Below are 25,153 nucleotides of genomic sequence, written 5' to 3'. Positions count from 1 at the left end.
CCAAAACTATAAGTCCAGCATGCTGCATACCTTCAAGAGGTTAAAGGGGCATTCCGCCCCTAAACATCTTATCCCCTATCCTTTGGATAGGGGATAAGATGTCTAATCGAGGGGGATATGATGATGGCCGCCTCCCCCCCTCCCATAGACTTGCATTAAGGGGGCGGGGCCGTGACATCACGATCCTCTGGCCCCTGCATCGCCAGTCATCAGGCACGGAGCGAAGCTCGCTCCGTGCACCAGAAGACAGGGGGTGCTGCAGGAGAGATCGTGGGTGTTCCCAGTGGGGGGGACCCCGCGATAACACATCTTATCCCCTATTCTTTGGATAGGGGATAAGATGTCTAGGGGCGGAGTACTCCTTTCAGGTTTCTCCACAGAGGAATATAAGGGGACCATGAACAAGTGGAATTCCAGTCTCCATAGAAATCATTAAAGGACCACTTATATTATCGGCAATCTACTTCTCTACTCTGTTGGAACTGTAACCAATTTTCTCTTGAGTAAGGAAATACCTCATGTGTATGCGAAGTGTTCGGCGGGCGCAGTAGAGGGCTCAGAAGGCAAGGAGCAACAATAGGATTTTGGAGAGTGAATTTTGCTGAAATTGTTTTTTTTTTGGGGGGGGGGGGGGGGGGCAGACATGTCACATTTAGGAAGCCCCTATGGTGCCAGAACAGCAAAAAAAAAAAAAAATGGGATACTATTTTGGAAACTACACCCCTCAAGGAACGTAACAAGGGGTACAGTGAGCCTTAACACCCCACAGGTGTTTGATGACTTTGTTAAAATAAAAATTTCACTAAAATGCTGTTTCCCCCCCCCCCCCCCCCCCCAAATTTTAAATTTTTACAAGTGGTAATAGGAGAAAATGCACCCCAAAATTTGTAACCCCATTTCTTCTGAGTATTGAAATACCCCATATGTGGATGTAAAGTGCTCTGCTGGCGAACTACAATGCTCAGAAGAGGAGTGCAATTGAGCTTTTGGAGAGAGAATTTGTTTGGAATGGAAGTCAGGGGCCATGTGCATTTACAAAGCCCCTCGTGGTGCCAGCTTAGAATTTAATAGGGGCTGCAGTGAGCATTTACACCCCACTGGCGTTTGACAGATCTTTGGACAAGTGGGATGTGCAAATGAAAAATAACATTTTTTATTTTCATAGACCACTGTTCCAAAAATCTGTCAGACACCTGTGGGGCGTAAATGCTCACTGTACCTCTTATTACATTACGTCAGGGGTGTAGTTCCCAAAATGGGGTCACATGTGGGGGGTCCATTGTTCTGGCACTATGGGGACTTTGTAAACACACGTGGCCTTCAATTCTGGACAAATTTTCTCTCCAAAAGCCCAATGGCGCTCCTTCTCTTCTGAGCATTGTAGTGCGCCAGCAGAGCACCTTACATCCACATATGGGGTATGTTCTTACTCAGAAGAAATGGGTTTACAAATTTTGCGAGGCTTTTTTCCTATTTTCCCTTGTGAAAATTAAACATTTAGGGTAACAAAAGCATTTTAGTTCATTTTTTTTATTTTCATTTTACCACCCAACTTTAAGGAAAATTCGTCAAACACCTGTGGGGTGTTAAGGCTCACTACCCCTTATTACATTCCATGAGGGGTGTAGTTTCCAAAATTAGATATTTATTTTTTTGTGTTTATGTCAGAACCGCTTTAAAATGAGCCGCCCCTGTGCAAATCACAGATTTAGGCCTAAAATGTACATAGTGCACTCTCACTCCTGAGCCTTATTGTGCGTCCGCAGAGCATTTTACGCCCCACATATGGGGTATTTCCGTACTCAGGAGAAATTGCGTTACAAATTTTGGGGGTCTTTTTTTCTTTTTACCTCTTGTGAAAATAAAAAGTATGAGGCAACACCAGCATGTTAGTGTAAAATGTTTTATTTTTTTTCACCAACAGGCTGGTGTAGACCAACTTTTTTCTTTTCTTAAGGGGTAAAAGGAGAAAAAGCCCCCCAAAATTTGTAGTGCAATTGCTCCCGAGTATGGAAATACCCCATATGTGGCCCTAAACTGTTTCCTTGAAATATGACAGGGCTCTGAAGTGAGAGAGCGCCATCCGCATTTGAGGACTATATTAAGGATTGCATAGGGGTGGACATAGGGGTATTCTACGCCAGTGATTCCCAAACAGGGTGCCTCCAGCTGTTGCTAAACTCCAAGCATGCCTGGACGGACAGTCAGTGGCTGTCTGAAAATGCTGGGAGTTGTTGTTTTGCAACAGCTGGGGGCTCCGTTTTGGAAACACTGCCTTACGATAAGTTTTTCATTTTTATTGGGGGGGGGGGGGGGGGGGGGCAGTGTAAGGGGGTGTATATGTAGTGTTTTACCCTTTATTTTGCATTAGTGTAGTGTTTTTAGGGTACATTCGCACTGGCGGGGTTTTACGGTGAGTTTCCAGCTAGGAGTTTGATTTCAGCAGGCATCCTGTTCGAAATTCCCATGGGCATACAGGTACACCCTTGGTCCTTAAGTACCAGGGTGTCAAGGCGTACCTGTACACCCATGGTCCCTAAGTGGTTAAAGCAGGCATTAGCTCTTGCATACCTATCCCAGATATCTTCCCAAAATGGGAGGGAATTGGAAACCAAGTGGACTATAGGGGCATGTATCTAAATGGAGGGGAGAAGGAATTAACTCAAATTTGGAGTCTTCTCCCTTCTTTCTTCTGGCTCATGGCCTCACCTGCATTAACAGGTAGGGGCAGAGGGGCTAAGGCTCAGTCTACAGAGGTGAACAGACAGCCAGGCTTAGACTATTGCCTTAACATCTTGGGTCCAACCCTTGGCAACCTAGGGTTAATAGTCTATCTATATTAGAGGCTGTGCCCTGGCCGTATAGGTAGGAATTAAAGTGGGTCTAGAGTACTCACTGTGCCCAAGAGTGCAGTTTAGCTAGAAAAAAACTCTAAAATTGGCACTGTCATTATAACTAATTTTGCTATTGCACTCCTTATGGTAAATAAAAAAAAAAAAACGTTTTCTATGTTTTATTTGTGTTTAAAAAAGCTGCCACTAGGTGTTTCCCTACTTGTCCAGAGCACATTTTCCCCCATATTTTGAACAGACTGCTGGCCTGGCAGAAGTCCAAAAATCAACACTATTTTAGGGACTAGTCCTTAAGGGCCGCCCTAAACTAAAGACTCCCCTAATTAGTAAAATAAAACATAACTTTTATTAATACTAAAGTTAAAATGTTATATTTCAGTGTTCTTAGGTACCATTTGTGACAGTGTTTTAAAATTCTGTGCACCAACTCATGTGATCACTTTTTGTATTTTGATTTCTATCTGAGAATCACTATATATCAGTGTTACCAAGTGTAAGCTATTCTTTAGCATGAATCTCTGCTTTTTCTTCTATTTGGGGATAGCTGCAATTGAATGTACCAAACTCTTATGATTTCACATGAGGTGCCAATCTAAAACCATAACTCCTCCCTACCTAACGTTTTGCCAGTTCCCTGGCTTTCTCAAAGGCACGAGACCTGATTTGAGTGTTCTCTAACAGTGTTCTGTTATTCTTGTTCACTGCTTCTGCTTGGGTACAGGGTTTAAGCATACTGTCTGCAGGAAAGGTTTAAGCCTGGTAAGAGGAGAAAGCACTCTTTTGTGATTAGTGTCACTTCCTAGTGGCACAGCCTATACTGTCTGTGTCCACCAAAATAAGTTTATGTTAACTACTTACAAAATCTATTTTTTTCAGAGAGGAGCTGCCCACTATTTACAAGTGTCCTTACCAAGGCTGCACTGCCGTCTATAGAGGAGCTGATGGTATGAAGGTAAATACAGTGCATGACATGCTATTTCTCCCATCAAATCCGATGGTGTAGGCTCTGGAGTATAATTGTTGTAGGTCTGTTTTCCTAATACAGAGCTCCTAATCCTCTGCTTTCCCTCTATATGGCTGCAGTCCCCACGTGTGGGGGGCTTACTGATGTAGTTCACCATTGGGTCAATTGAATTGTGCACTGTTTTTGACATCCGGTACGTCCATTATCCAGGAGATAATGATGACCATAGCAGTGGGTTTTATTCTTTTCCTTGTTAAATTAGATTTGGTTTAGGTAGTCATTTACTCAGCTCCTCATAAGGTGTGCCCTTGTTGGAATCTAACAAACACTGAAATAGAAGCCATGCATGTCAGAGATGCTGATTTAAGAAATATTAGGAGTGGCCCCTTTATTTTTTTCCCCCCTAGAGCTGTATGTATAGAATCACTGGCCACTTTATCAGGTACACTTGTTCAGTTGCTTATTAACACAGATAGCTAATTGGCCACTCACATGGCAGCAACGCAATGTATTTAGGCATCTAGAGGTGGTCAAGACAACTTGCTGAAGTTCAAACAAAGCATCAGAATGGGAAAAAAAAAGTTAGAATTATAACTTGCCGATAATTAAACAATCATAACGGGACCCTATAGGCTTACAGAGGAACAGAAAGCACAGAAAGGTCTAAATGACCCCTCCCCTCAAATTAGTAAGCATTTGCAATTATGTATAATCTACTTTAAAGGGGTTATCCAGCACTAGAGAAAAATTACTGATTCCTACGAAATACAGCACTTGCAGTTTGGATGCGTTTTTTTGCAGCTTAGTTTCATTGAAGTGAAAGTTGTAATACCACACACAACCTACAGGTAGTTGTGCTGTTTTTGGGAGAAATTGACTCTGTCTTTCTGTTGCTGGATAACCCTTTTAAGGGTGGAAAAAATAAGTGCTGTTGTGATGGGCTCATGAAAACAGAATTGTTGATAAGTTATAATTCTACTTTTTTGAGTCAGCATCACAACATCACCACATGAGACACACCAAATAAATGGTTTTGAAGGGGTACTCCGGCGCTTAGACATCTTATCCCCCTATCCAAAGTATAGGGGATAAGATGTCTAAGCCCCGGAGTACCCCTTTAAGGGAGGTACCACAGCTACTTTCAACTGAAGTCCAAGTTTGTTCTAAAATGCACTCTTAAGAGCCATGCTGCTAGCTATAGATTTTCCAGACCTTTGTTACATTAAAGGGGTACTCCACTGGCCAACGTTTGGAACTAAAATGTTCTGAACGCTGTTTTCACGCTGCAGGGTCGGCCACACCCCTTGTTGACATCACGCCCACGCTCCCTCAATGCAAGTCCCATAGATGGCTGCGATGCCACGAGGGGCGTGGCCAACCACCAAAGCGTGAAACATTGAATTCCAAATGGCTACTGGAGTACCCCTTTAAGATTGGAGTGCGAAGAGTGTGACCACATTCTCTTCTGCCCAGAGAAGGATTTTTTGAACACATCTTCAGGAGATTGTCTCTCATTTCCCCTTTATGATTCATGAAGGCAACAGTTGTAATGTTGTCGATGTATATTTCATGAGGTCTTTGGAAGCTTTTAAGGCCTTGAAGACAGCCTTCAACTCTTGAAGTTTGAGAAACAACCCTAAGTTTCCTGGAACCACGAACCTTGCAACTTAGAGCCCCCAACTCATAAGGCTGGCTTCTGTTTTTATTATTTTTTTTTTTTCCCGGTTTTTGAGGGATAAAGGACCCAGAGGACAACACAAGTCAGAGTCAATTACATCCACCACTTTAACCCCTTAAGGACTCAGCATTTTTCCGTTTTTGCATTTTTTTCTCCTTACCTTTTAACCCCTTAAGGACTCAGGGTTTTTCCGTTTTTGCATTTTCGTTTTTTCCTCCAAACCTTTAAAAAAAATCATAACTCTTTAAATTTTGCACCTAAAAATCCATATCATGGCTTCATTTCGGTAAAAATGACACCTTCACTTTATTCTGTAGGTCCATACGATTAAAATGATACCCTACTTCTATAGGTTTGATTTTGTTGTACTTCTGGAAAACATCATAACTACATGCAGGAAAATGTATATGTTTAAAATTGTCATCTTCTGACCCCTATAACTTTTATATTTTTTTGCATATGGGGCGGTATGAGGGCTCATTTCTTGCGCCGTGATCTGAAGTTTTTAGCGGTACCATTTTTGTATTCATAGGACTTATTAATCTTTTTATTCATTTTTTTCATGATATAAAAAGTGACCAAAAATGCACTATTTTGGACATTTTTTGGGGGAAGGCCATTGACCGTGCGGTTTAATTAACAATATATTTTTATAATTCGGACATTTCCACACGTGGCGATACCACATAGGTTTGTTTTTATTTACACTTTTTTTTTTTTTAAATGGGAAAAGGGGGGTGATTCAAACTTTTATTAGGGGAGGGGTTAAATGATCTATATTCACTTTTTTTTTGCAATGTTATAGCTCCCATAGGGACCTATAACACTGCACACACTGATCCTTTACATTGATCATTGGTTTCTCATAGGAAACCATTGATCAATGATTCTGCCGCTTGAGTGCTCATGCCTGGATCTCAGGCACTGAGCAGTCATTCGGCGATCGGACACCAGGAGACAAGGTAAGGGACGGTGTGGCCCCGCGTTATAGAACGGGAGCAGACTCATGAGGCACCTGTACGTCATGGGTCCTGTAGGGGTTAAAAATCATTACCCTTACAATTTTCCACCTAAAATCCATATTATTGCTTATTTTTTGTGCCACCAATTCTACTTTGCAGTGACATTAGTCATTTTACACAAAAATCCACGGCAAAATGGGGAAAAAAATCATTGTGCGTCAAAATTGAAGGAAAAACGCCATTTTGTAACGTTTGGGGGCTTTCATTTCTACCCAGTGCGTTTTCCGGTAAAAAGGACACCTTCTCTTTATTCTGTAGGTCCATATGATTTAAAATGATACCCTACTTATATAGGTTTGATTTTGTCGTACTTCTGAATAATCATAACTACATGCAGGAAAATGTATATGTGTAAAAATATCATCTTCTGACCCCTATAACTTTACTTTTCTGCATATGGGGCAGTTTGAGGGCTCATTTTTTTGCACTGTGATCTGAAGTTTTTATCGGTACCATTTTTGTTTTGATCGGACTTTTTGATTGCTTTTTATTCATGTTTAATGGTATAAAATATAAAAAGTGACCAAAAATACGCTATTTTGGACTTTGGAATGTGTTTACGTGTACGCCATTTACCACTGTGCGGTTTAATTAACGATATATTTTTATTGATTGGACATTTATGCATGCAGGGATACCACATATGTTTATATTTACCGTATTTATCGGCGTATAACACGCACTTTTTAGGCTAGAATTTTTAGCCTAAAGTCTGTGTGCGTGTTATACGCCGATACACCCCCAGCAAAGGCAGGGGGAGAGAGGCCGTCGCTGCCCGCTTCTCTCCCCCTGCCTTTCCTGGGGTCTAGAGCGCTGCTGTCGGCCCTTTTCACCCCCTGGTTATCGGCGCCGCTGCCCGTTCTGTCCCCCTGACTATCGGTGCCGGCGCCGATAGCCAGGGAGAGAGAAGCGGCGCCGACAGCCAGGGGGAGAGAAGGGGCAGCGGCACCCATTGCCGGCGCCGCTGCCCCGTTGCCTCCCCCCATCCCCGGTGGCATAATTACCTGAGTCGGGTCCGCGCTGCTCCAGGCCTCCGTCGTGCGTCCCCGGCGTCGTTGCTATGCGCTGAACGGCGCGGCGCATAACGTCAGAGCGCCGCGCCGTGCATAGCAATGACGCTGGGGACGCACGACGGAGGCCTGGAGCAAATCTTGTCTGCTTGAAGAAAAGTCATTTGTTTTTCCGAGTCTAGAATAATACCCAGGTATTTTTTTGTTTCTTGATGGGATTAGATCAGATTTTTGAAAACTCCCAATTCAGCTGAGATCCTGTAGGCCAGTTTCCCAAACACAGTCCTTAGGTTCCTTAGCCTTTCACTGGTGATATAATTGTGGTGATGCCTGGTGCACTGACCCTAAATATATGACCTGTAAAAGAGTAAGGAAAACATTACCTGTTGGGGGTATTTGAGGACGGTGCTTGAGAAACACTTCTATAGACAAAGAATGATCTGGCGAACGTGCTGGGAGAAAAGGTCACAAGAATGGCCTATTATAAGGAGATTGCCCAGGTATGGGATAATCTTTTTTTTATCCCTTTTTTAAGGATCTTGTCATTCCTCAAGATTATGGTTTTTAATGTTCTAATGCACAAATTTTAGCTTTTTCTGGCTTGAGGTCAACAAACAGTTGATCCTGAATAGAGGTCTGCTCTGGAGTGTCAGCAATATTCATGGCGCTCCTAACCGCCCCAACACAATATTAATATCCTCAGGATTCGGAGGTAAAACTTCTCTATACTGCTCCGAAGGAACAGTAAGCACTGAGGGGTTGAAGGGGAGGGGTCTTCTCCCTGTGCTTTCTGTTCCTATGTCGGTCTATAGTGGACAATATCATGTGGCAAGGACTACTTGAAAAAGGAAATTAAATGACATGGTTGGTGCTAGACAGGCTGGCTGACCTTTTCAAGCACAAACATCTCTAGGGTTTACAGAGCATGGTCCAAAAAAGCGAAAATATCTGGTGAGTGCTGGTTGTGTTGACAGAGGAGAATGGACAGACTGGTTTGGGATGACAAAGTCAACAGTAACTCAAAAAAAACACTTGTTTTAACCAGGGTATGCAGAATATAATTTCTTAATGCATGTGTCTAACCTTGAAGCAAATGGGCTACAGCAGCAGAGTGCTACACCTGGTGCCACTCCTGTTAGGGAAGAACAGGAAACTAAAGCTACAATTCGCACAGATTACAACTGTTAGAACGTTGCCTGGATCCATCTTGCTTTGTATCAAAGGTTCAGGCTGGTGATGGTGTAAGGGACATGTTCTTGGGACATTTTGGTCCCCATAGTACCAATTGAGTTGAGCATCATTTAAATGCCTGCCTGAGTATTGTCGCTGGCTATGTTCATCCCTTTATGACCACTGTGCCCATCTTTTTATGGCTACTTCCAGCAGCATAATCACCATGTCAAAAAGCCCACATATTCTCAATTTTTTTGAGCATGACAATAAGTTTACTGTATTCCAGTGGCCTCCTTAGTTACCAGATCTCAATCCAATAGAGCATGGATGTCCAGATGACAAATGTGCAACAACTTCTTGATGCCATCATTTCTATTTGAACCTAAATCTCTTAGGTGTTTCCAACACCTTGTAGAAAATATGCAATGATGAATGAAGGCAGTTTTGAAGGCAAAAGGGGTCCATAAAGTGGTCAGTAAATGCGTGTGTATCAATAAATACATATATTTTAAACAAAGTTATTCAGCCCATGTCAAATCGCAATGTATCTGTTACTCCATGGAACCATTCTCAAGAAAGAGAGAATGGTTTAGTGGACTAACAGAAATGTTACAATTTGACAATTGCTGCGCCATTGTTAGATAGTTACAAAGGAATGTGATTGAGTCTGAGACACCATCCTTCTAAGTAGTGTTGTATTTATTTTGTAATATATTTATGTTGTCACTACCCCCTAAAGGTTTGGTAGGAGTTCTCCTACTGAAGAAATATCTTAGTACATGGTGCCTGGGTTTGTTTGAACATGACTTATCTTACGTGCATATTTTCATCTGTAATTATGGTCTACTTTTATTTTAAGGCCCAAAATAAGGCTCTTCAAAATACTGTGTGCAAGAACCACATCTACTTCTCCACCAACAGCCATGTGAGGGCTTGTTTTCTGTGGGATCAATTAGAATTTTTAGCAGCATACTTAATTTTACCATAAAATGTACTGCAAAAACAAAAATTTATGGAGTGAACTGAAAAAAAAAATATTTCTTGTTTTTTGGAAGCAAGGTGACTAGAGATGAGCGAACTTACAGTAAATTAGATTCGTCACGAACTTCTCGGCTCGGCAGTTGCTGACTTTATCCTGCATAAATGAGTTCAGCTTTCAGGTGCTCCGGTGGGCTGAAAAAGGTGGATACAGTCCTAGGAAAGAGTCTCCAGCCAACCGGAGCACCTGAAAGCTGAACTAATTTATGCAGGATAAAGTCAGCAATTGCCGAGCCGAGAAGTTTGTGACGAATCAAATTTACTGTAAGTTCGCTCATCCCTAAAGGTGACAGAGTCATCAGTTCTGGCATGTGGATTGATTTCTGCGTACAATACCAATTATGGCTAAAAAAATTTTTTTAAAGGTTTTTTATTTTATATGCCTTTTTTTTTAGTTCCCTCAGGGGACTTGCACAAGTGATGGTTAAATTGCTGTTGTATTGCAGTGTGATGCCCTAATATAGCCTTTACAAACTGAAAATTATTCTTTTGCGGTGCAGGCCTTTAAAGTCACTACTGGCTTGCATGGCAACAAATTGCCAACCCATGATTGTGTTGCAGGAAGATAGATGACCAGTTAGATGCCATGGTCACCAGTAATCAAAGCATCTAGGCAGTTAAATGACTGACAGCAGAGTAATCTCTGACATCTGTCAATGAAGGGGCTTAGTTCTGTAAATGTACTGCAGGAAAGGGTCATACTTATGTGTTTTTCCTGGAGTGTTTCAAAACCTCATGAGAAATATGTGTTGTAGAAACATATCAAGGAGCATCATGAAGAGATGCGGGAGCGGCCGTGCCCTCATCCTGGTTGTAACAAGGTGTTTATGATAGACCGCTACCTGCAGCGACACATCAAACTGATTCACACAGGTTAGTAGTTTGTGTGCTAGAACCTGTAAAACCTTAGAACATCTGCTTAACACTTTTTTTCCCCTTCACTTAGAAGAGAGGAATTACATTTGTGACCAGTGTGGACAGGCATTTAAGCAAAGGAAGCATTTATCTGTACATCAAATGAGGCACTCAGGAGCTAAACCCTTACAGTAAGTGAAATCTACTCCACTAGCGCTTGTTGATTACTGATACTAGTTGGCTGTACCTAAAAAGCAAATTTCTTAAAGCAGAGCAAGTCCAAGGGACATATGCTGCAGCCGTGGCCACAATGTGTAGGAGCACTCTAACCAAGATGATTAAATAGGCACTGTTATTTGAACAAAACTTTGCACAAATGAATAGTATAATTGAATATAATAAACTTTGTAATATCTTATTAGATAAAAATGCTTATTTTTCCTTCTCCCCCTGCTCAGCTCAGCTTTTCTTGGTCTACAAGACAAGCAAGTTGTATAATAGCCAGAAATAGTGGTGCTGCTCATTTACACACACAGGATAGCTTATCCTAAAAAGTCGTCTGAAGACATGTTTCTATTTATTGGTATCAAGGGCTCATCTAGAGTTAGAATATAAACTAACTTGCATTAATTGAACTTACAGTAAGGACAGTTATTTTTGTTTTTATTTTTTTAGCATTCGAATGTAAACAATACATTTTCAGACAAGTCTATGGGAAATATGTTACTGCATAACTTCCAAACGGCTGGAGATATTTCGATAATACTTGGTCACATGTCCACTTAAAATATAGGATAGTTAATTTAACCCTTAACTACCCCTCCATTTGTGAGGGTTGGGGTTTTTGTTTAACCCCTTAAGGACCAGGGGTTTTTCCGTTTTTTGCACTTTCGTTTTTCCTCCTTACCTTTAAAAAATCATAACCCTTTCAATTTTGCACCTAAAAATCCATATGATGGCTTATTTTTTGCACCACCAATTCTACTTTGTAATGACATCAGTCATTTTACCCAAAAATCTACGGCGAAACGGAAAAAAAAATCATTGTGAGACAAAATTGAAAAAAAAAACTCCATTTTGTAAATTTTGGGGGCTTTCGTTTCTACATAGTACATTTTTCGGTAAAAATGACACCTTATCTTTATTCTGTAGGTCCATAAGATTAAAATGATACCCTACTTATATAGGTTTGATTTTGTCGTACTTCTGAAAAAAATCATAACCACATGCAGGAAAATGTATACGTTTAAAATTGTCATCTTCTGACCCCTATAACTTTATTTTACCGCTTATGGGTCGGTATGAGGGCTCATTATTTGCACCGTGATCTGAAGATTTTATCGGTACCCTTTTTGTATTAATCAGACTCGATCACTTTTTATTCATTTTTTCATGATATAAAAAGTGACCAAAAATGGTGAATTATACTCACCGATAATTCCTTTTCTGGAAGTCTCCACGACAGCACCCATGAGATTATCTCCTCCTCCTGATTGGGACAGAAAAAACACAGAGGTTAAATTCCCCACCCCTTCCTGTCCACACCAGTGTATTTATAAAGAACACCGAAAGGAAAAAAGTGCACCAAAATACTACAATAAAAAACCAAAGGGTGGGATGTATGGGTGCTGTCGTGGAGACTTCCAGAAAAGGAATTATCGGTGAGTATAATTCACCATTTCCCCCCACGTCTCCACGACAGCACCCATGAGAAATACCAAAGAATTTATTAGGGAGGGACTACAGCACTGAGAACTTTACCTCCAAAGGCCATATCCTCAGAAGACAAGATGTGAACTTTATAATGTCTGGAAAAAGTATGAAGGTTTTTCCAAGTGGCAGCTTTGCAAATCTGTTCTACAGAAGCTCTGGCTCTCTCTGCTCATGATGAGGAAATTGCTCTAGTAGAATGGGCCCTCAATTGTATAGGAAGGGCTTTACCTCTGGCCACATAAGCCTCTGAAATTGCGGTCTTAATCCATCTGGCTATAGAACTCCTAGAGGCTTTCTTGCCTCTATTAGGGCCAGCAAACTGAATAAACAGATTGTCATCCTTCCTCCACTGACTAGTTCTTTCAATGTAGATGAGGAAAGCTCTTCTAACATACAAAAGACTATATGATTTTTTAAGTATTTTTTTGGATCTGAACAGAAGGATGGAACCACAATATCCTGTGATCTATGAAAGGTAGAGACAACTTTAGGGAGGAAGTTAGGATCAAGCTTAAAAATGATTTTGTCATCCAAAATTCTGATAAGGCTCTCGGATAGAAAGAGCCTGAATTTCACCTACTCTCCTAGCTGTAGTGATGGCGATTAAAAATATAGTTTTGAGAGTCAAAAATTTTTCAGAAATAGGATCCAGAGGCTCAAAGGGATCCAAAGGAAGAGCCACTAGAACTGTATTTAAATTCCATTGAGGACAGGTATTTAAAGTCTTAGATCTGAGTCTGCTGGACGCTTTAATAAATCTTGAAATCCACATGTTATCAGCCAATTTTACATGATAGAGAGCACTGAGAGCAGAAACCCGTACTTTGAGGGTACTAGGGGAAAGACCTAAATCAAATCCCTGCTGAAGGAAGTCTAGAATTTTAGTAATCACCGGAGTGTTGATAGAAAAAGAATCCCCACACCAAGAGATACATTTCTTCCACGTTTTAGCATCTTCCACGTTTTAGCATAGATTCTAGAGGTATCATCTTTACGGCTAGATAGAAGTGTATTTACTACCTTTTCAGAGAAACCTTCCTTCAGCAGAATGGACTTTTCAATTTCCATGCTGTCAAGCTGAGGTTTTTGACCTGACGATGAAAGGATTATCCCTGGGACAGTAGATCCTTTTGAGGAGGAAGGCAGATGGGATCCTCTACAGCTAGAGTCTTTAATAGAGAGAACCAGCTCCTCTTTGGCCAATATGGAGCTACTAGGATTAGAATGCAATGATAGTTCATTAGCTTCTGAAGGACCCGAGATATTAGCGGCAGGGGAGGAAATGCGTATCCCATACTGAATGTCCAATCCTGAGCTAATGCATCGACTGCTAGCAGAGAGTCCCTTGGATTTAGGGAATAGAATAGATCCACCTTGTGATTTCTCCTGGTTGCAAACAGATCTATTTGAGGAACCCCCCATCTCTGGTTAATCATCCTGAATGCCCACAGAGCTAGAGACCATTCCCCTGGGTCTAATATGTGTCTTCTCAGGAAGTCCGCCTCCAAGTTTCAGACCCCTTTGAGATGGACTGCGGAGATAGAAAGCATCTTGTTTTCTGCCCAAGAAAATATTTGATGCGAAATTGACTGGAGAGCTGTGTACCTTGGACCTCCCTGATGCCTTATAAAGGCCACTGCAGTCATGTTGTCCGAGTAAATGAGACTATGGACATTTTTGCAGCTCTCCTCCAACTCTTGGAGTGTCATCCATATTGCCAGTTGCTCTCTGAAGTTGGAAGATTTTCTTGCTGTCTGTGGATCCCACTTTCCTTAGACTACTCGAGTCTGAAACCAACTTACTCCCTTCTCCAAATTTTCCTTGAACCTCCACCATCTTAGATGGGTTTTTACTTGAGTGGGAATTATCACTCTTCCGTCTAAAGATTTCTGAGACTGGTCCCAAATGGTTAGGATCCACTTTTGTAGAGGCCTGGAGTGAAACTGAGCCCGAGCTACTGATTGGGTCATATGACATCATGCATCCAGAGTGGACATTGCTGTCCTGATTGTACAAGAATGGAGGCTTAGAAATCTGGAGACTAATGCCTGCAGTAATATCCTTTTGGAATCCAGAAGAAAAGAGGTCTGGATCCTTGAATCCAAAAGGGTACCTAGGAAAATTTTCCTCTGACTGGGAATAAGATCTGATTTGTCTAGATTTAGGATCCAACCCATCTTCTGGAGAACAAGTTTTGTTCTATGTAAGTGAAGTTCCAATTGAGGAACAGACTAATAAAAAACGAGAAAAAACAACAAGAGGTGCGCCCCTAGTGAGGACCGTTTGATGGTAGTGAAAGTGTAACATAAAGATGGGTTCTTACCCCTAAGTGTTGCGCTGAGAGCACAACACCTATAGTAGCGTAGAAATCACGGGACACCGCTGCCACGAGGAACCACCCGGTTTGACATCCGTCAGTCCGGTAGTAGGCAATGAAAGGAAATATGTAGATAGATTCCTCTTAAAAAGGCGCTGGTACCCAAGGATGGAGATAAACTTCTTTATTGGCAACGCGTTTCGATCCCGAACCGGGATCTTCGTCAGGCCTGACGAAGATCCCGGTTCGGGATCGAAACGCGTTGCCAATAAAGAAGTTTATCTCCATCCTTGGGTACCAGCGCCTTTTTAAGAGGAATCTATCTACATATTTCCTTTAATTGAGGAACAGAGTCAGTCACTATCAGTATGTCGTCTAGATAAGGGATAATTAGAATGGACTCCTTCCTGAGAAGGGCAACCACCTCTGCTAAGACCTTGAGAAAATTAGAGGCGCAGAAGACAGGCAGAATGGGAGACAGACAATCTGAAAGTGGCGGACCCTGGACCCCCACTGGATGGCAATCTCAAATATTTTTGGGAATTTTAATGGATGGCAATGTGGTAATATGCATCGTGAAGATCGATAGTCGCCACACTGTCCCCTCCTTTATTAACTGAACTGCAGACTTCGCAGTTTCCATCTTGAATTTTTTGTAAACCACAAATTTGTTCAGGGGTCTTAGGTTTATAATTGTACGGAACTTCCCGTTTGGTTTGGAAACCAAAAACAGGGAAGAATAATGACATAGGCCCCTCTGAAGGAGAGGAACCTCCTGGATAGTAGTGACTCCCAAACTGGGGCAAAATGGGAAAACCTTGTCCCCACTGGCCTGGCGTCATTGCTTATGGTTGGAAAAGGACTGACCGGGGTTAGTAAAGATATTTCTACCCCTACCTCCCATCCTGTAAGACCAACGTCCTGTTTTCCCTTTGCCCCCTCTGAAAGATTGGTCTGAAAAAAAGACGAAAAGGAGACTTTTTAAGATGGACCTTATCTAAGGGCAATCCTTTTTTTATTGTCTGCTGCTTTTTCCAGAATAGAATCCAACTCTGGACCAAACTAAAATTTTCCATGGAAAGGGAGGAAGGGAGCAGAGTTTACTCATTGAAGTCATGTCTCCCGACCAAGATTTTAACCACAGTACACGCCTAGTGGTATTGAACAAAACAGCAGTACGAGAAGCCAGTTTTACCGATTCTGTAGAGGCATCTGATAAAAAATTTGATGCCATCTAAAGCAGGGGTAAGGATTCCAAAATCTGGTCCTTAGGGGTATCAGACTGGAGGTGGTATTCCAGCTGGTCTAACCAAACTCCTAAAGTCCTGGCTACACAGGTAGAGGCTATATACTAGGCCTTGACAGTGAGGAAGCAGCCTCCCAGGTCTTTTTAAGCAAACTCTCTGCCTTTCTATCTATTGGATCTGTAAGTTGTGTAGCAGCAGAGCACGCTTTGCTTCCTTAGCAACCGGGATATCTACTAATGGTATCGTGTCCCAGGTAGTAGAGTTTGCGTCATCCAAGGGATATCGCCTTTTTAGACCCCTAGGAATAAAAGCATTCTTTTCTGGCTTAGCCCATTCATCATTAATAATTTCATGCAAATTTGTATGAACAAGGAAAGTACAGGGTTTCCTGTCTCCTAGGCCTCAAAAAAGCTCATCCTGGATAAACTTAGTCTCCTGAACTTCCTCTAAATTCAAGGTAGTACGGATGGACTTAATTAAGGATTCTATAACATCAGAATTAAAGCAACAATTTTTTCAAAGAGAGGAATCTTCCTCTTCATGAGGATTTCCACTTCAGAATCCGAAAAAGACAGTTTTAGTCTTGTTTACCGCTGAGACATTAACTGAAGTAGTGGATGCCACAGGGGTAACAGGTGCAAAAGAGGCTAATGCAGAGTGCATCTCTGAATGAATCATGGATTTAATTTCTTGCATAAGAGTTGGAGAGTCATCTTTAACTACTGATGCAATACATGATTTACACAGAGGTTTAGAAGCAGATTCAGGAAACTCCTTATAGCAAATAACACATTTCTTAGGTTTTGATTTTTTCGGTTTAACCGAAGAACCTACAGAATCCTTGTCTCCCAGCAAATACAAGGAAGAGAAGGATAAAACACCATGCAATGAAGATAGGCCAGGGCGAACCCATAGGCCCTCAGTACTCACGGATCCTGGGATCACTGGAGGATCTGGAACTTTTGCAGGTGAGCTCATGATGCAGCCTTGTATCATCCAACGCTGGAATCAGGTAGAGCAGCTTCCATCTGGGAGAGGGGCTTCCTATAGGTACAAAGCCGGTCTCCAGATTCAAATTCCCCGCTCCAGCGCGGCCGGAAGTGTCGCCAGCATCCTGGCCGGAAGGAGATCTACCGGGAGAAAATAAACTAAGAAGCGCTCGCGCGAGATAAAGAACTCCTCGCTGAAGGCAGAGACCGCTGTAAGGAGAACGCACAGAGACCCGCACGCTACACGGTGCTCCCGCGGCATTCCTCTGCCTCCAGGCTCCCGGAGCGGACCCACAGAGTGGACCGGACCAAAGGGGAGAAAAAGACAGGGGGTGTGCTATGCCCGCACCACGAGTCTGTAAGGCCCCGGTAAGGACCTTCAATTTTCTTCATGCAGGAGATCAAAAACCCACCTGCACCCCTCAGCTCCTTCCCTGACAGGGACAGGAAAAAACACTGGTGTGGACAGGAAGGGGTGGGGAATTTAACCTCTCTGTTTTTTCCTGTCCCAATCAGGAGGAGATAATCTCATGGGTGCTGTCGTGGAGACGTGGGGGGAAATACACTATTCTGGACTTTGGAATTTTTTTGCGCGTACACCATTGACCATGTGGTTTAATTAACGATATATTTTTACAATGCGGACATTTCCGCACGCGGCGATACCATATATGTTTATTTTTATTTACACTGTCTTTTTAAATGGGAAAAGGGGGGTGATACAAACTTTTAATATAGGAGGTGTTAAATTATATTTTTTCACTTTTTTTGCAGTTATAGCTCCCATAGGGACCTATAACACTGCACACACTGATCTTTTACATTGATCACTGGTTTCTCATAGGAAACCAGTGATCGATGATTCTGCCGCTTGACTGCTCATTCCTGGATCTCAGGCACTGAGCAGTCATTCGGCGATCGGACACCAGGAGGCAAGGTAGGAGACCCTCCTCGTGTCTAACAGTTGTTCGGGACGCCGCGATTTCGCAGCGGCGATCCCGAACAGCTCCCTGAGCTAACCGGCATAGTTTCACTTTCACTTTAGACACAGCGTTCAACTTTGAACGCCGCGTCTAAAGGGTTAATAGCGCGCGTCACCGTGATCACTGCCGCGCGCTATTAGCCACGGGTCCCGGCCGGTGGAAAAAGGCCGTGCCCGACCCGCTATGACGTTGGGTATAAGAGGACGGGATATGAAGTCAAAAGCTTCTTCCTTTGTTGAATTTCCTCCCCCAACAAGGATTAGGAAGGAAATGCCAGGAAACACCGGGTACTCAGCTAGTAAGTAAATAAAATGTGAATAAATCCCCCTCCTGATAAGTTTGAATAATCCTACGTTCTCATTTTTAAAATAATGTAGTGTGGTATTCCACACGTGTGGAAGTGTCCAAGCAAGGAAATTGAACAGCATTGTGAATGGCATAGACGCAAAAAAAGGCAGAATTGCATATTTTTGGTCACTTTATATACCAGAAAAAAATGTGATGAAAAAGTCCCATCAAAACAAAAATGTTACCAATAAAACTAGAGATCACGGCACAAAAAAAGAGCCCTTATATATTCCTGTATACAGAAGAATAAAGGTATAGGGTTCAGAAAAGGACAATTTTTAAAGAGGCACTGTCATTGTTAAAAACTTTTCATATATTGCAGGACTCATTATAATATGACATTTCACAATAGACATCTGTTAAAAAAAATTTACATTTTCACCTGAAATTCAAGCTCAAAATAGCCGCCACTAGGGGTCGCCTGTCTTTTAGCCAGACAGACTAGTCTAGATTTTACAGCATACTGGATACCGGCCGTAAAGCATACCGGTATCCAGTATAGGAGTTGTCTATTGAGTGTATGCAAAACTACAGATAAAGGATGTGTGGACATGCTGGGAGCTGTAGTTTCACAACAGCTGGAGGCAACACTGCTCTAACACAGTTATTTACAAACATTGCAGCTTCAGTTACTAAACTACAACTCCCAGCATGCTGAAATAGTCAAAGCTTTCTTGGACTCCTGAATGACAAAGAAGTTGATCAGACATTCAGGAGTCTGTGAAAGATGAATGACACACATAGTGACAGCTATGCTGATTAGCATCCAACTTTACTAGGAGAAGGTAAAACAGATAGAACATGTATTTATAAAAATGCTGTACTTTTATCTACAAAATCCTTGCACTAATTTTATAAAGATCTATTCTTATATTTATACATTTTATCCTGTTATGAATTCACCATAATGTCTTATGATTACTGCAGGCAAGCTCCAAGTATCTTTCTCTGTGTAACATGACACAGCGTAAAACCAGAGAGGAAAGAGTTACAGAGTAGAGAGTACTGATTGGCTGACTGCACAGGCTTGCTCCTGTGAGGGAGACAGACTGACACGCCCCCTCCAGCCTGCACAATGAAAAAGTAACTCACCAGCAGATAAATGCTTATATCTCTGGATATATAGGTCTGAGACACATAAAAAATTATATGCACATGATCAGGATTGGGTCCTGAGTAACATATCACTTTTTTTCGCACTATGACAGGTACACTTTAAGCATAGTAATTATCTTACAAAAAGTTTTTTTAAACTAAAAACAAAACCTTTATAAATTGGGTATCATTATTACCATATGGACCTACAGAATAGAGAACTTGATAATTTTACTGTAATGTTCACTCTTTAGAATCTAAAAGTTGCATAAAATTTTCACCGTGCAATTTTTTTTTTGTAAAGTAAGTGATGTCATTACAAATTACAATTGGTCCCACAAACAACAAGCCCTATAGATTAAAATTGGAAGAGTTACAGATAAGTCATTAAGGGGTAAAAAATTTGAACTTTAAAAAATAAATATATATATTAAATATAAGTATGCTTATAAAAATTGCTCTATTCTAACCCCTATAACTTAACTTTTTCCATTTTTGCGGGGTTGTATAAGGGCTCATTTTTCTTATTATATTCACGTTGGTTACCAGGTTTATATATATTTTTTTCAATTAGCAAAATGGGGTGATTAATATATAAAAGCTCCTCCCCCTAATACATTTTTTTTTTTTTTTATATATATACATTTTTTTTTTACACTTTTCATATTTTCCTAATGAAATTTGTATCCGCAAAATGGAGTGGAATTTAAATACTGTGACTGCAGGACCAGACTACACAATGTTTGTATTCTGTAACCACCAAGATAAACAGATCTGCGTAGGAGCTATGGACATAAAACTGCAGATTTGGAATGATTTTAGGCAAAGATAGGCACGTTAGATAGGTAAAAGTATGATAACTACAAATAATGTAATGTAATATAATATTTCCTTTTTTTCTTATGACAGATGTGAAGTGTGTGGTTTCCAATGCAGGCAGAGGGCTTCACTAAAATACCACATGACCAAGCACAAGGCTGAAGCAGATCTGGAATTTGCATGTGACCAGTGTGGGAAGCGCTTTGAAAAGGCCCATAACCTCAATGTTCACATGTCAATGGTTCATCCACTTACCCAGAGTCCCTCAAAGCCCCCAGATACAGAGCCTGACAACCCCTCAGGAACTATGGAAGGACAAGCATTGAAGCCAGAGGCAGCACAACAGCTTCCTAGCTAAAGACTTGTTTGTGTGTGGAAAATCATAAGATGTAGCGCTTGCAAGTTTTTTTTAATTGTTTTTAAAATTTTATGTACAGGATTTACATTTTTATGCAATGTTCTCATAGCAAAGTGAGCTCTTCCAAGGGCACCCGACTGAGTTCTTTGGTGGTCCCCTAGCACTGTGAAAAGGGTAGGGCTGGTTCCACACACCAAAACCCTTGCAATTCTCCTGACTGTGAATTTAGCTTCCCATAATCTTGTGGAAATCTAATTTCAACACCAGAAGGTCCAAGTGCTGCAGCCTAAGGGAACGTTCACACGGGCAGATTTGTGGGTTTCCCGCTGCTTAATTGAAAGGGGGTGGGCTCTTCTTGGCTGTCCTTCAGCAGCTTTTCCGCAGCTGAATTTCCGCTGCGGAAATTTAGCTTTGGAAAATCTGCTGCGGACAGCTGAGAAGAGCCCGCCCCCTTTCAAATACGCAGCGGGAAACCTGCAAATAAATTTGCCCTTGTGAACGTAACCTAAGCCTATAAATGGGAAAGTCACCACAGAGCAGTGCTGTCCTCCCCTCTGTGGATGAAGTTACCTACCAGTTAACCTAAGTGGACATAGACAGGTGAAAAATGTATGATGTATCACGTATGAAAGCTTTCAAATAAATTATTTACAAAAGTTGATGGATCAGTGTTGGATAACACGTTACAGCCCTTAAAGGGGTTCTCCGGTGGAAAACTTTTTTTGAAATCAACTGGTGCCAGAAAGTTAAACAGATTTGTAAATTTTTTTTTTTTTTTTTTACTCTTTACCCTTCCAGTACTTTTAAGCAGCTGTGTGCTACAGAGTAAATTATTTTCGAATTTCTTTTTGGTCTTGTCCACAGTGCTCTCTCCCAACACCTCTGTCCGTGCCAGGAACTGTCAAAAGCAGCATAGGTTTGCAATGGGAATTTTCTCCTGCTCTGAACAGTTCCTGATACGGGCATCAGGTGTCAGCAGAGAGTATTGTGGCCCAGACAAAAAAGAAATTCAAAAAGAAGAGAATGTCATCTGTAGCATACAGCTGCTAAAAAGGTACTGGAAGGGTAAAGATTTTTTAATAGAAGTGATTTACAAATCTGTTTAACTTTCTGGCACCAGTTCATTTAAAAAAATAAATAAAAATTATTTCCTCTGGCGTACCCCCTTAAGGTTAATGCCACTTAGTGTAACAAGCTTAGACACTCATGTTAATGTCAGAGAAAGAAAGTATAGTCGGCACTACCTTAAAGACCCTTGCTTGACGTGCAGTATGGTCCTGGCAACAGCTGTAGGTCCTCCAGTGGTGCTCAGCTTGGAATGTAGACAAGTCAACAGATCGTCAGCTCAGCAGTATGTTGCAAAACAGACTTCTTTAGAACATGATGCGGGTGCAAACATGTCTGATAATCGGGAGGGGATAGATGCTACAGAGCTTACATGTCCGCTGCATGAAGCATCTGTCCCCTCCCGATTATCAGACATGTTTGTACCCACATCATGTTTTAAAGAATAAAGTCATCTGTTTTGCAACATACCGCTGAGCTGCCGCTTTTTTGTTTTCTGCTGCCTATAGCAAGCCTTAGACATTCAACCACCAGCATTGCGACACTGACGGTAATGTTTCCAGCTTGAGTGTAGTGGGTGAACCTACACAGTGATTGACAGTTATGTTTGTATACACCCTCACACACTGAATACTGGCGGTCACTGATGAGAACCTCCCACTAAACTTGAGATTAGACATTTCAAGCAATAAATTTAATCTTATTTTCACTATACAGTATCAGCCTCCCTGTAAAATGTAACTGACAAAATATAAGAGCTCACAATAAGCTCTTTCTAATGGAAGCAAAGTTTTTTTACTATGAAAATAAATGTTTTTAGTAAATCTGGGCCACTATTTAGATGTGGCTCTCTATTTCCTAGTGCTGTGATTAGCTGAGCAGCACTCTTGACATATTCAACCTCGGCACCAAGAAGTAAAAAACAGCGGTACAAAAGCCTTAGGGAACCAAGGTAAATACAGTTAACGAGGTAGCCTGGGCATGTTTTTAGGACAAACATTTTTGCTGGACAACCCCTTTAAATTTATGTCCTGATTTCAGTGCTGGGTCTAGTACCTTCACATCCATTTTAGTTTTGATACAGTCAGAGACCTTCCTTTTCCCTTATCAATGCATAAAGGGGGTTAGCTGTCTAACTTAGCACATTATCTTAGCTAATATACAGTGCCAGCCGTCCTCACGTATTTCATCAAAGAGGAGAAGGAAACTTACTGTCTGTCATAAAATGAATGTGGAAACGCTGAAATCAGGACAGCTTTCATACTCAAAGAAAATTCATATTCATTTCTATTTTAAACATTTTCCATCTGAAAAAAAATGTATGTCTCTGGACAACACCTATACAGGCAGGTGATTGTAGAAGAACCTCATTATAAGCATATGCCAAAGTAAAATCTCTCATCACAAGGTTTAACAATTAGAAAAGATCAGGCTCATCAAATAGATTGTCTTCTTGTGATGGTTGAAGAAGGTTCTTCAGAAGTGCAGAGAGCTCAGGATCCTTCTCCTCCCAGGAATCTGCTATCTGCAGAATATATGGAAATCATTTTACACAGTGTTGTATTATCATTAGAAGAATTGTGAGGTATATAAAATTCATACTTAAAGGGGTACTCCGGCGCTAAGACATCTTATCCCCTATCCAAAGGATAGGGGATAAGATGCCTGATCGCGGGGGTCTCGTGATCTTGCACGCAGCACCCTGTTATAATCAGTCCCCAGAGCATGTTCGCTCCGGGTCTCATTACTGGCGATCACGGGGGCCGGAGCATTGTGACGTCACAGCCCTGCGTGACGTCACAGCCCACGCCCCCGTGTGACGTCACCCTCCGCCCCCACAATGTAAGCCTATGGGAGGGGGTGTGACAGCTGTGACAGTTTAGTTTTTGAGCCAAAGCCAGAAGGAATGTGAAATATAAAGGAAGGAATTCTACTTCTTCCTTTTGAATACACTTCTGGCTTTGGCTCAAAAACCGTAGTGGCAGTTTAAAAAACAAACAAAAAAAACTACAACATAACCTGTGTGGAAACCGAGCCTTTCTTTGGCATCTTATGTGACACAGGTACCATGGGACATCCAAAGGCAGTCCCTGGGGTGGGGGGGAAAAAAAAAAAAAAAGGGGGGGTTGGGCAACAGGGCTGGTGCAAGAAATTTTGCCACACTAGGCAAAACCTTATTTTGCCGCCCCCCAGCATCTGCAAACATGTGTTCTAACATTTGTAAACAATACCCCCATACCGTGACTGAATAACAACGCTATACCAGAACAGAACAATACCGATATACCGTGACTGAATAACAACACCATACCAGAAAAGAACACCACCACCATACCGTGACTAAATAACAACACCAAAGCAGAACAGAACAATACCACCATACCGTGACTAAATAACAACACCAAAGCAGAACAGAACAATACCACCATACCATGACTGAATAACAACGCCATACCAGAACAGAACAATACCGAATAACACCATACCAGAAAAGAACACCACCACCATACCGTGACTAAATAACGCCAAAGCAGAAAAATACCACCATACCGTGACTAAATAACAACACCAAAGCAGAACAGAACAATACCACCATACCGTGACTAAATAACAACACCAAAGCAGAACAGAATACCACCATACCGTGCCTGAATAACAACGCCATACCAGAACAGAACAATACCACCATACCGTGACTAAATAACAACACCAAAGCAGAACAGAACAATACCACCATACCGTGACTAAATACCACCAAAGCAGCAGAACAGAACAATACCACCATACCGTGACTGAATAACAACGCCATACCAGAACAGAACAATACTGCCATACCGTGACTGAATAACAATATACCAGAACAGAACAATACCCCCCACACCGTGACTGAATAAAAATGCCATACCAGAACAGAATACCGCCATACCGTGACTGAATAAAAATGCTATACCAGAACAGAATACCGCCATACCGTGACTGAATAAAAATGCTATACCAGAAAAGAATACCGCCATACCGTGACTGAATAAAAATGCTATACCAGAACATTGCAAAAACACATACAGTGAGCGAGGCTCACGTCACACATTTCCGGAGGTGCAAAACACTGTAGCCGCCTGCAGGGGGCCCCCTGGGTGATGGAGGCCCTGGGCAATTGCCCGGTTGGCCCCCCCCTTAACGCCGACTCTGCTTGAGACCCTAATCAGTCTATGCAAAAGTGTGGACCTGGTAAAACAGAGTGTAAAAAAAGAACAAGTAGGGGCCTTGCAGAGCCAAAGCTCTTTGGCAAACTTCACCTGTTTGGGGGGTGCTTAATGGGCCATGATCCGGAAAGAGTGGACTCTAACCTGCAGTGGTAGGCCTCTGTGAGACCAGAACAGAACCATAGGCAATGGTCGCAATAAAGATGGGAAAGGATGGGCACTGCACTATACTTTTTATCAGCCAGGTGAGCACACAGCACTAGTAAACCAGGTGAATGATTGTAGACCATGTCTGGGTGCCAGATACTAGCAGAATGCAGCGATTCCACAAACACTTAAGTCCAAAAGGAAAAAAATATATCTGCACTTACCAGTCAGGTACAAACAGCATGCGGACTTTATTGCTCAACGTCCATATTACAGC

General features: G+C 41.7%; 2 protein-coding genes across 5 annotated transcripts in view; one reads left to right on the top strand and one right to left on the bottom strand.

Annotated features, from left to right (window-relative positions):
* Positions 1–20,841, top strand: part of ZNF276 (zinc finger protein 276) — a 67,609-nt gene extending 46,768 nt beyond the window's left edge. For 2 of the 3 annotated variants that reach the window (XM_056525993.1, XM_056525996.1), the window contains exons 8-11: positions 3,729–3,804; positions 10,493–10,610; positions 10,684–10,783; positions 20,194–20,839. In XM_056525993.1, coding sequence (XP_056381968.1) covers positions 3,729–3,804; positions 10,493–10,610; positions 10,684–10,783; positions 20,194–20,461 — 562 coding nt within the window. In that variant the 3' untranslated portion in view covers positions 20,462–20,839. Of the gene's footprint in view, positions 1–3,728; positions 3,805–10,492; positions 10,611–10,683; positions 10,784–20,193 lie in introns of all 3 variants that reach the window. The other variant, XM_056525994.1, reaches the window with a different exon arrangement.
* A 1,357-nt stretch (positions 20,842–22,198) lies between these two features.
* The window catches only part of FANCA (FA complementation group A), a 170,460-nt gene continuing 167,505 nt past the window's right edge, over positions 22,199–25,153 (bottom strand). For both annotated transcript variants that reach the window (XM_056525988.1, XM_056525989.1), the window contains one exon: positions 22,199–23,051. In XM_056525988.1, coding sequence (XP_056381963.1) covers positions 22,944–23,051 — 108 coding nt within the window. In that variant the 3' untranslated portion in view covers positions 22,199–22,943. The remainder of the gene's footprint in view (positions 23,052–25,153) is intronic.

The sequence above is a fragment of the Hyla sarda genome, chromosome 6, assembly GCF_029499605.1.
Source record: "Hyla sarda isolate aHylSar1 chromosome 6, aHylSar1.hap1, whole genome shotgun sequence".
Taxonomy (NCBI): Eukaryota; Metazoa; Chordata; class Amphibia; order Anura; family Hylidae; genus Hyla; species Hyla sarda.
The sequence above is the reverse complement of the archived record's forward strand: the minus strand, read 5'-3'. Positions and strand labels throughout refer to the sequence as shown.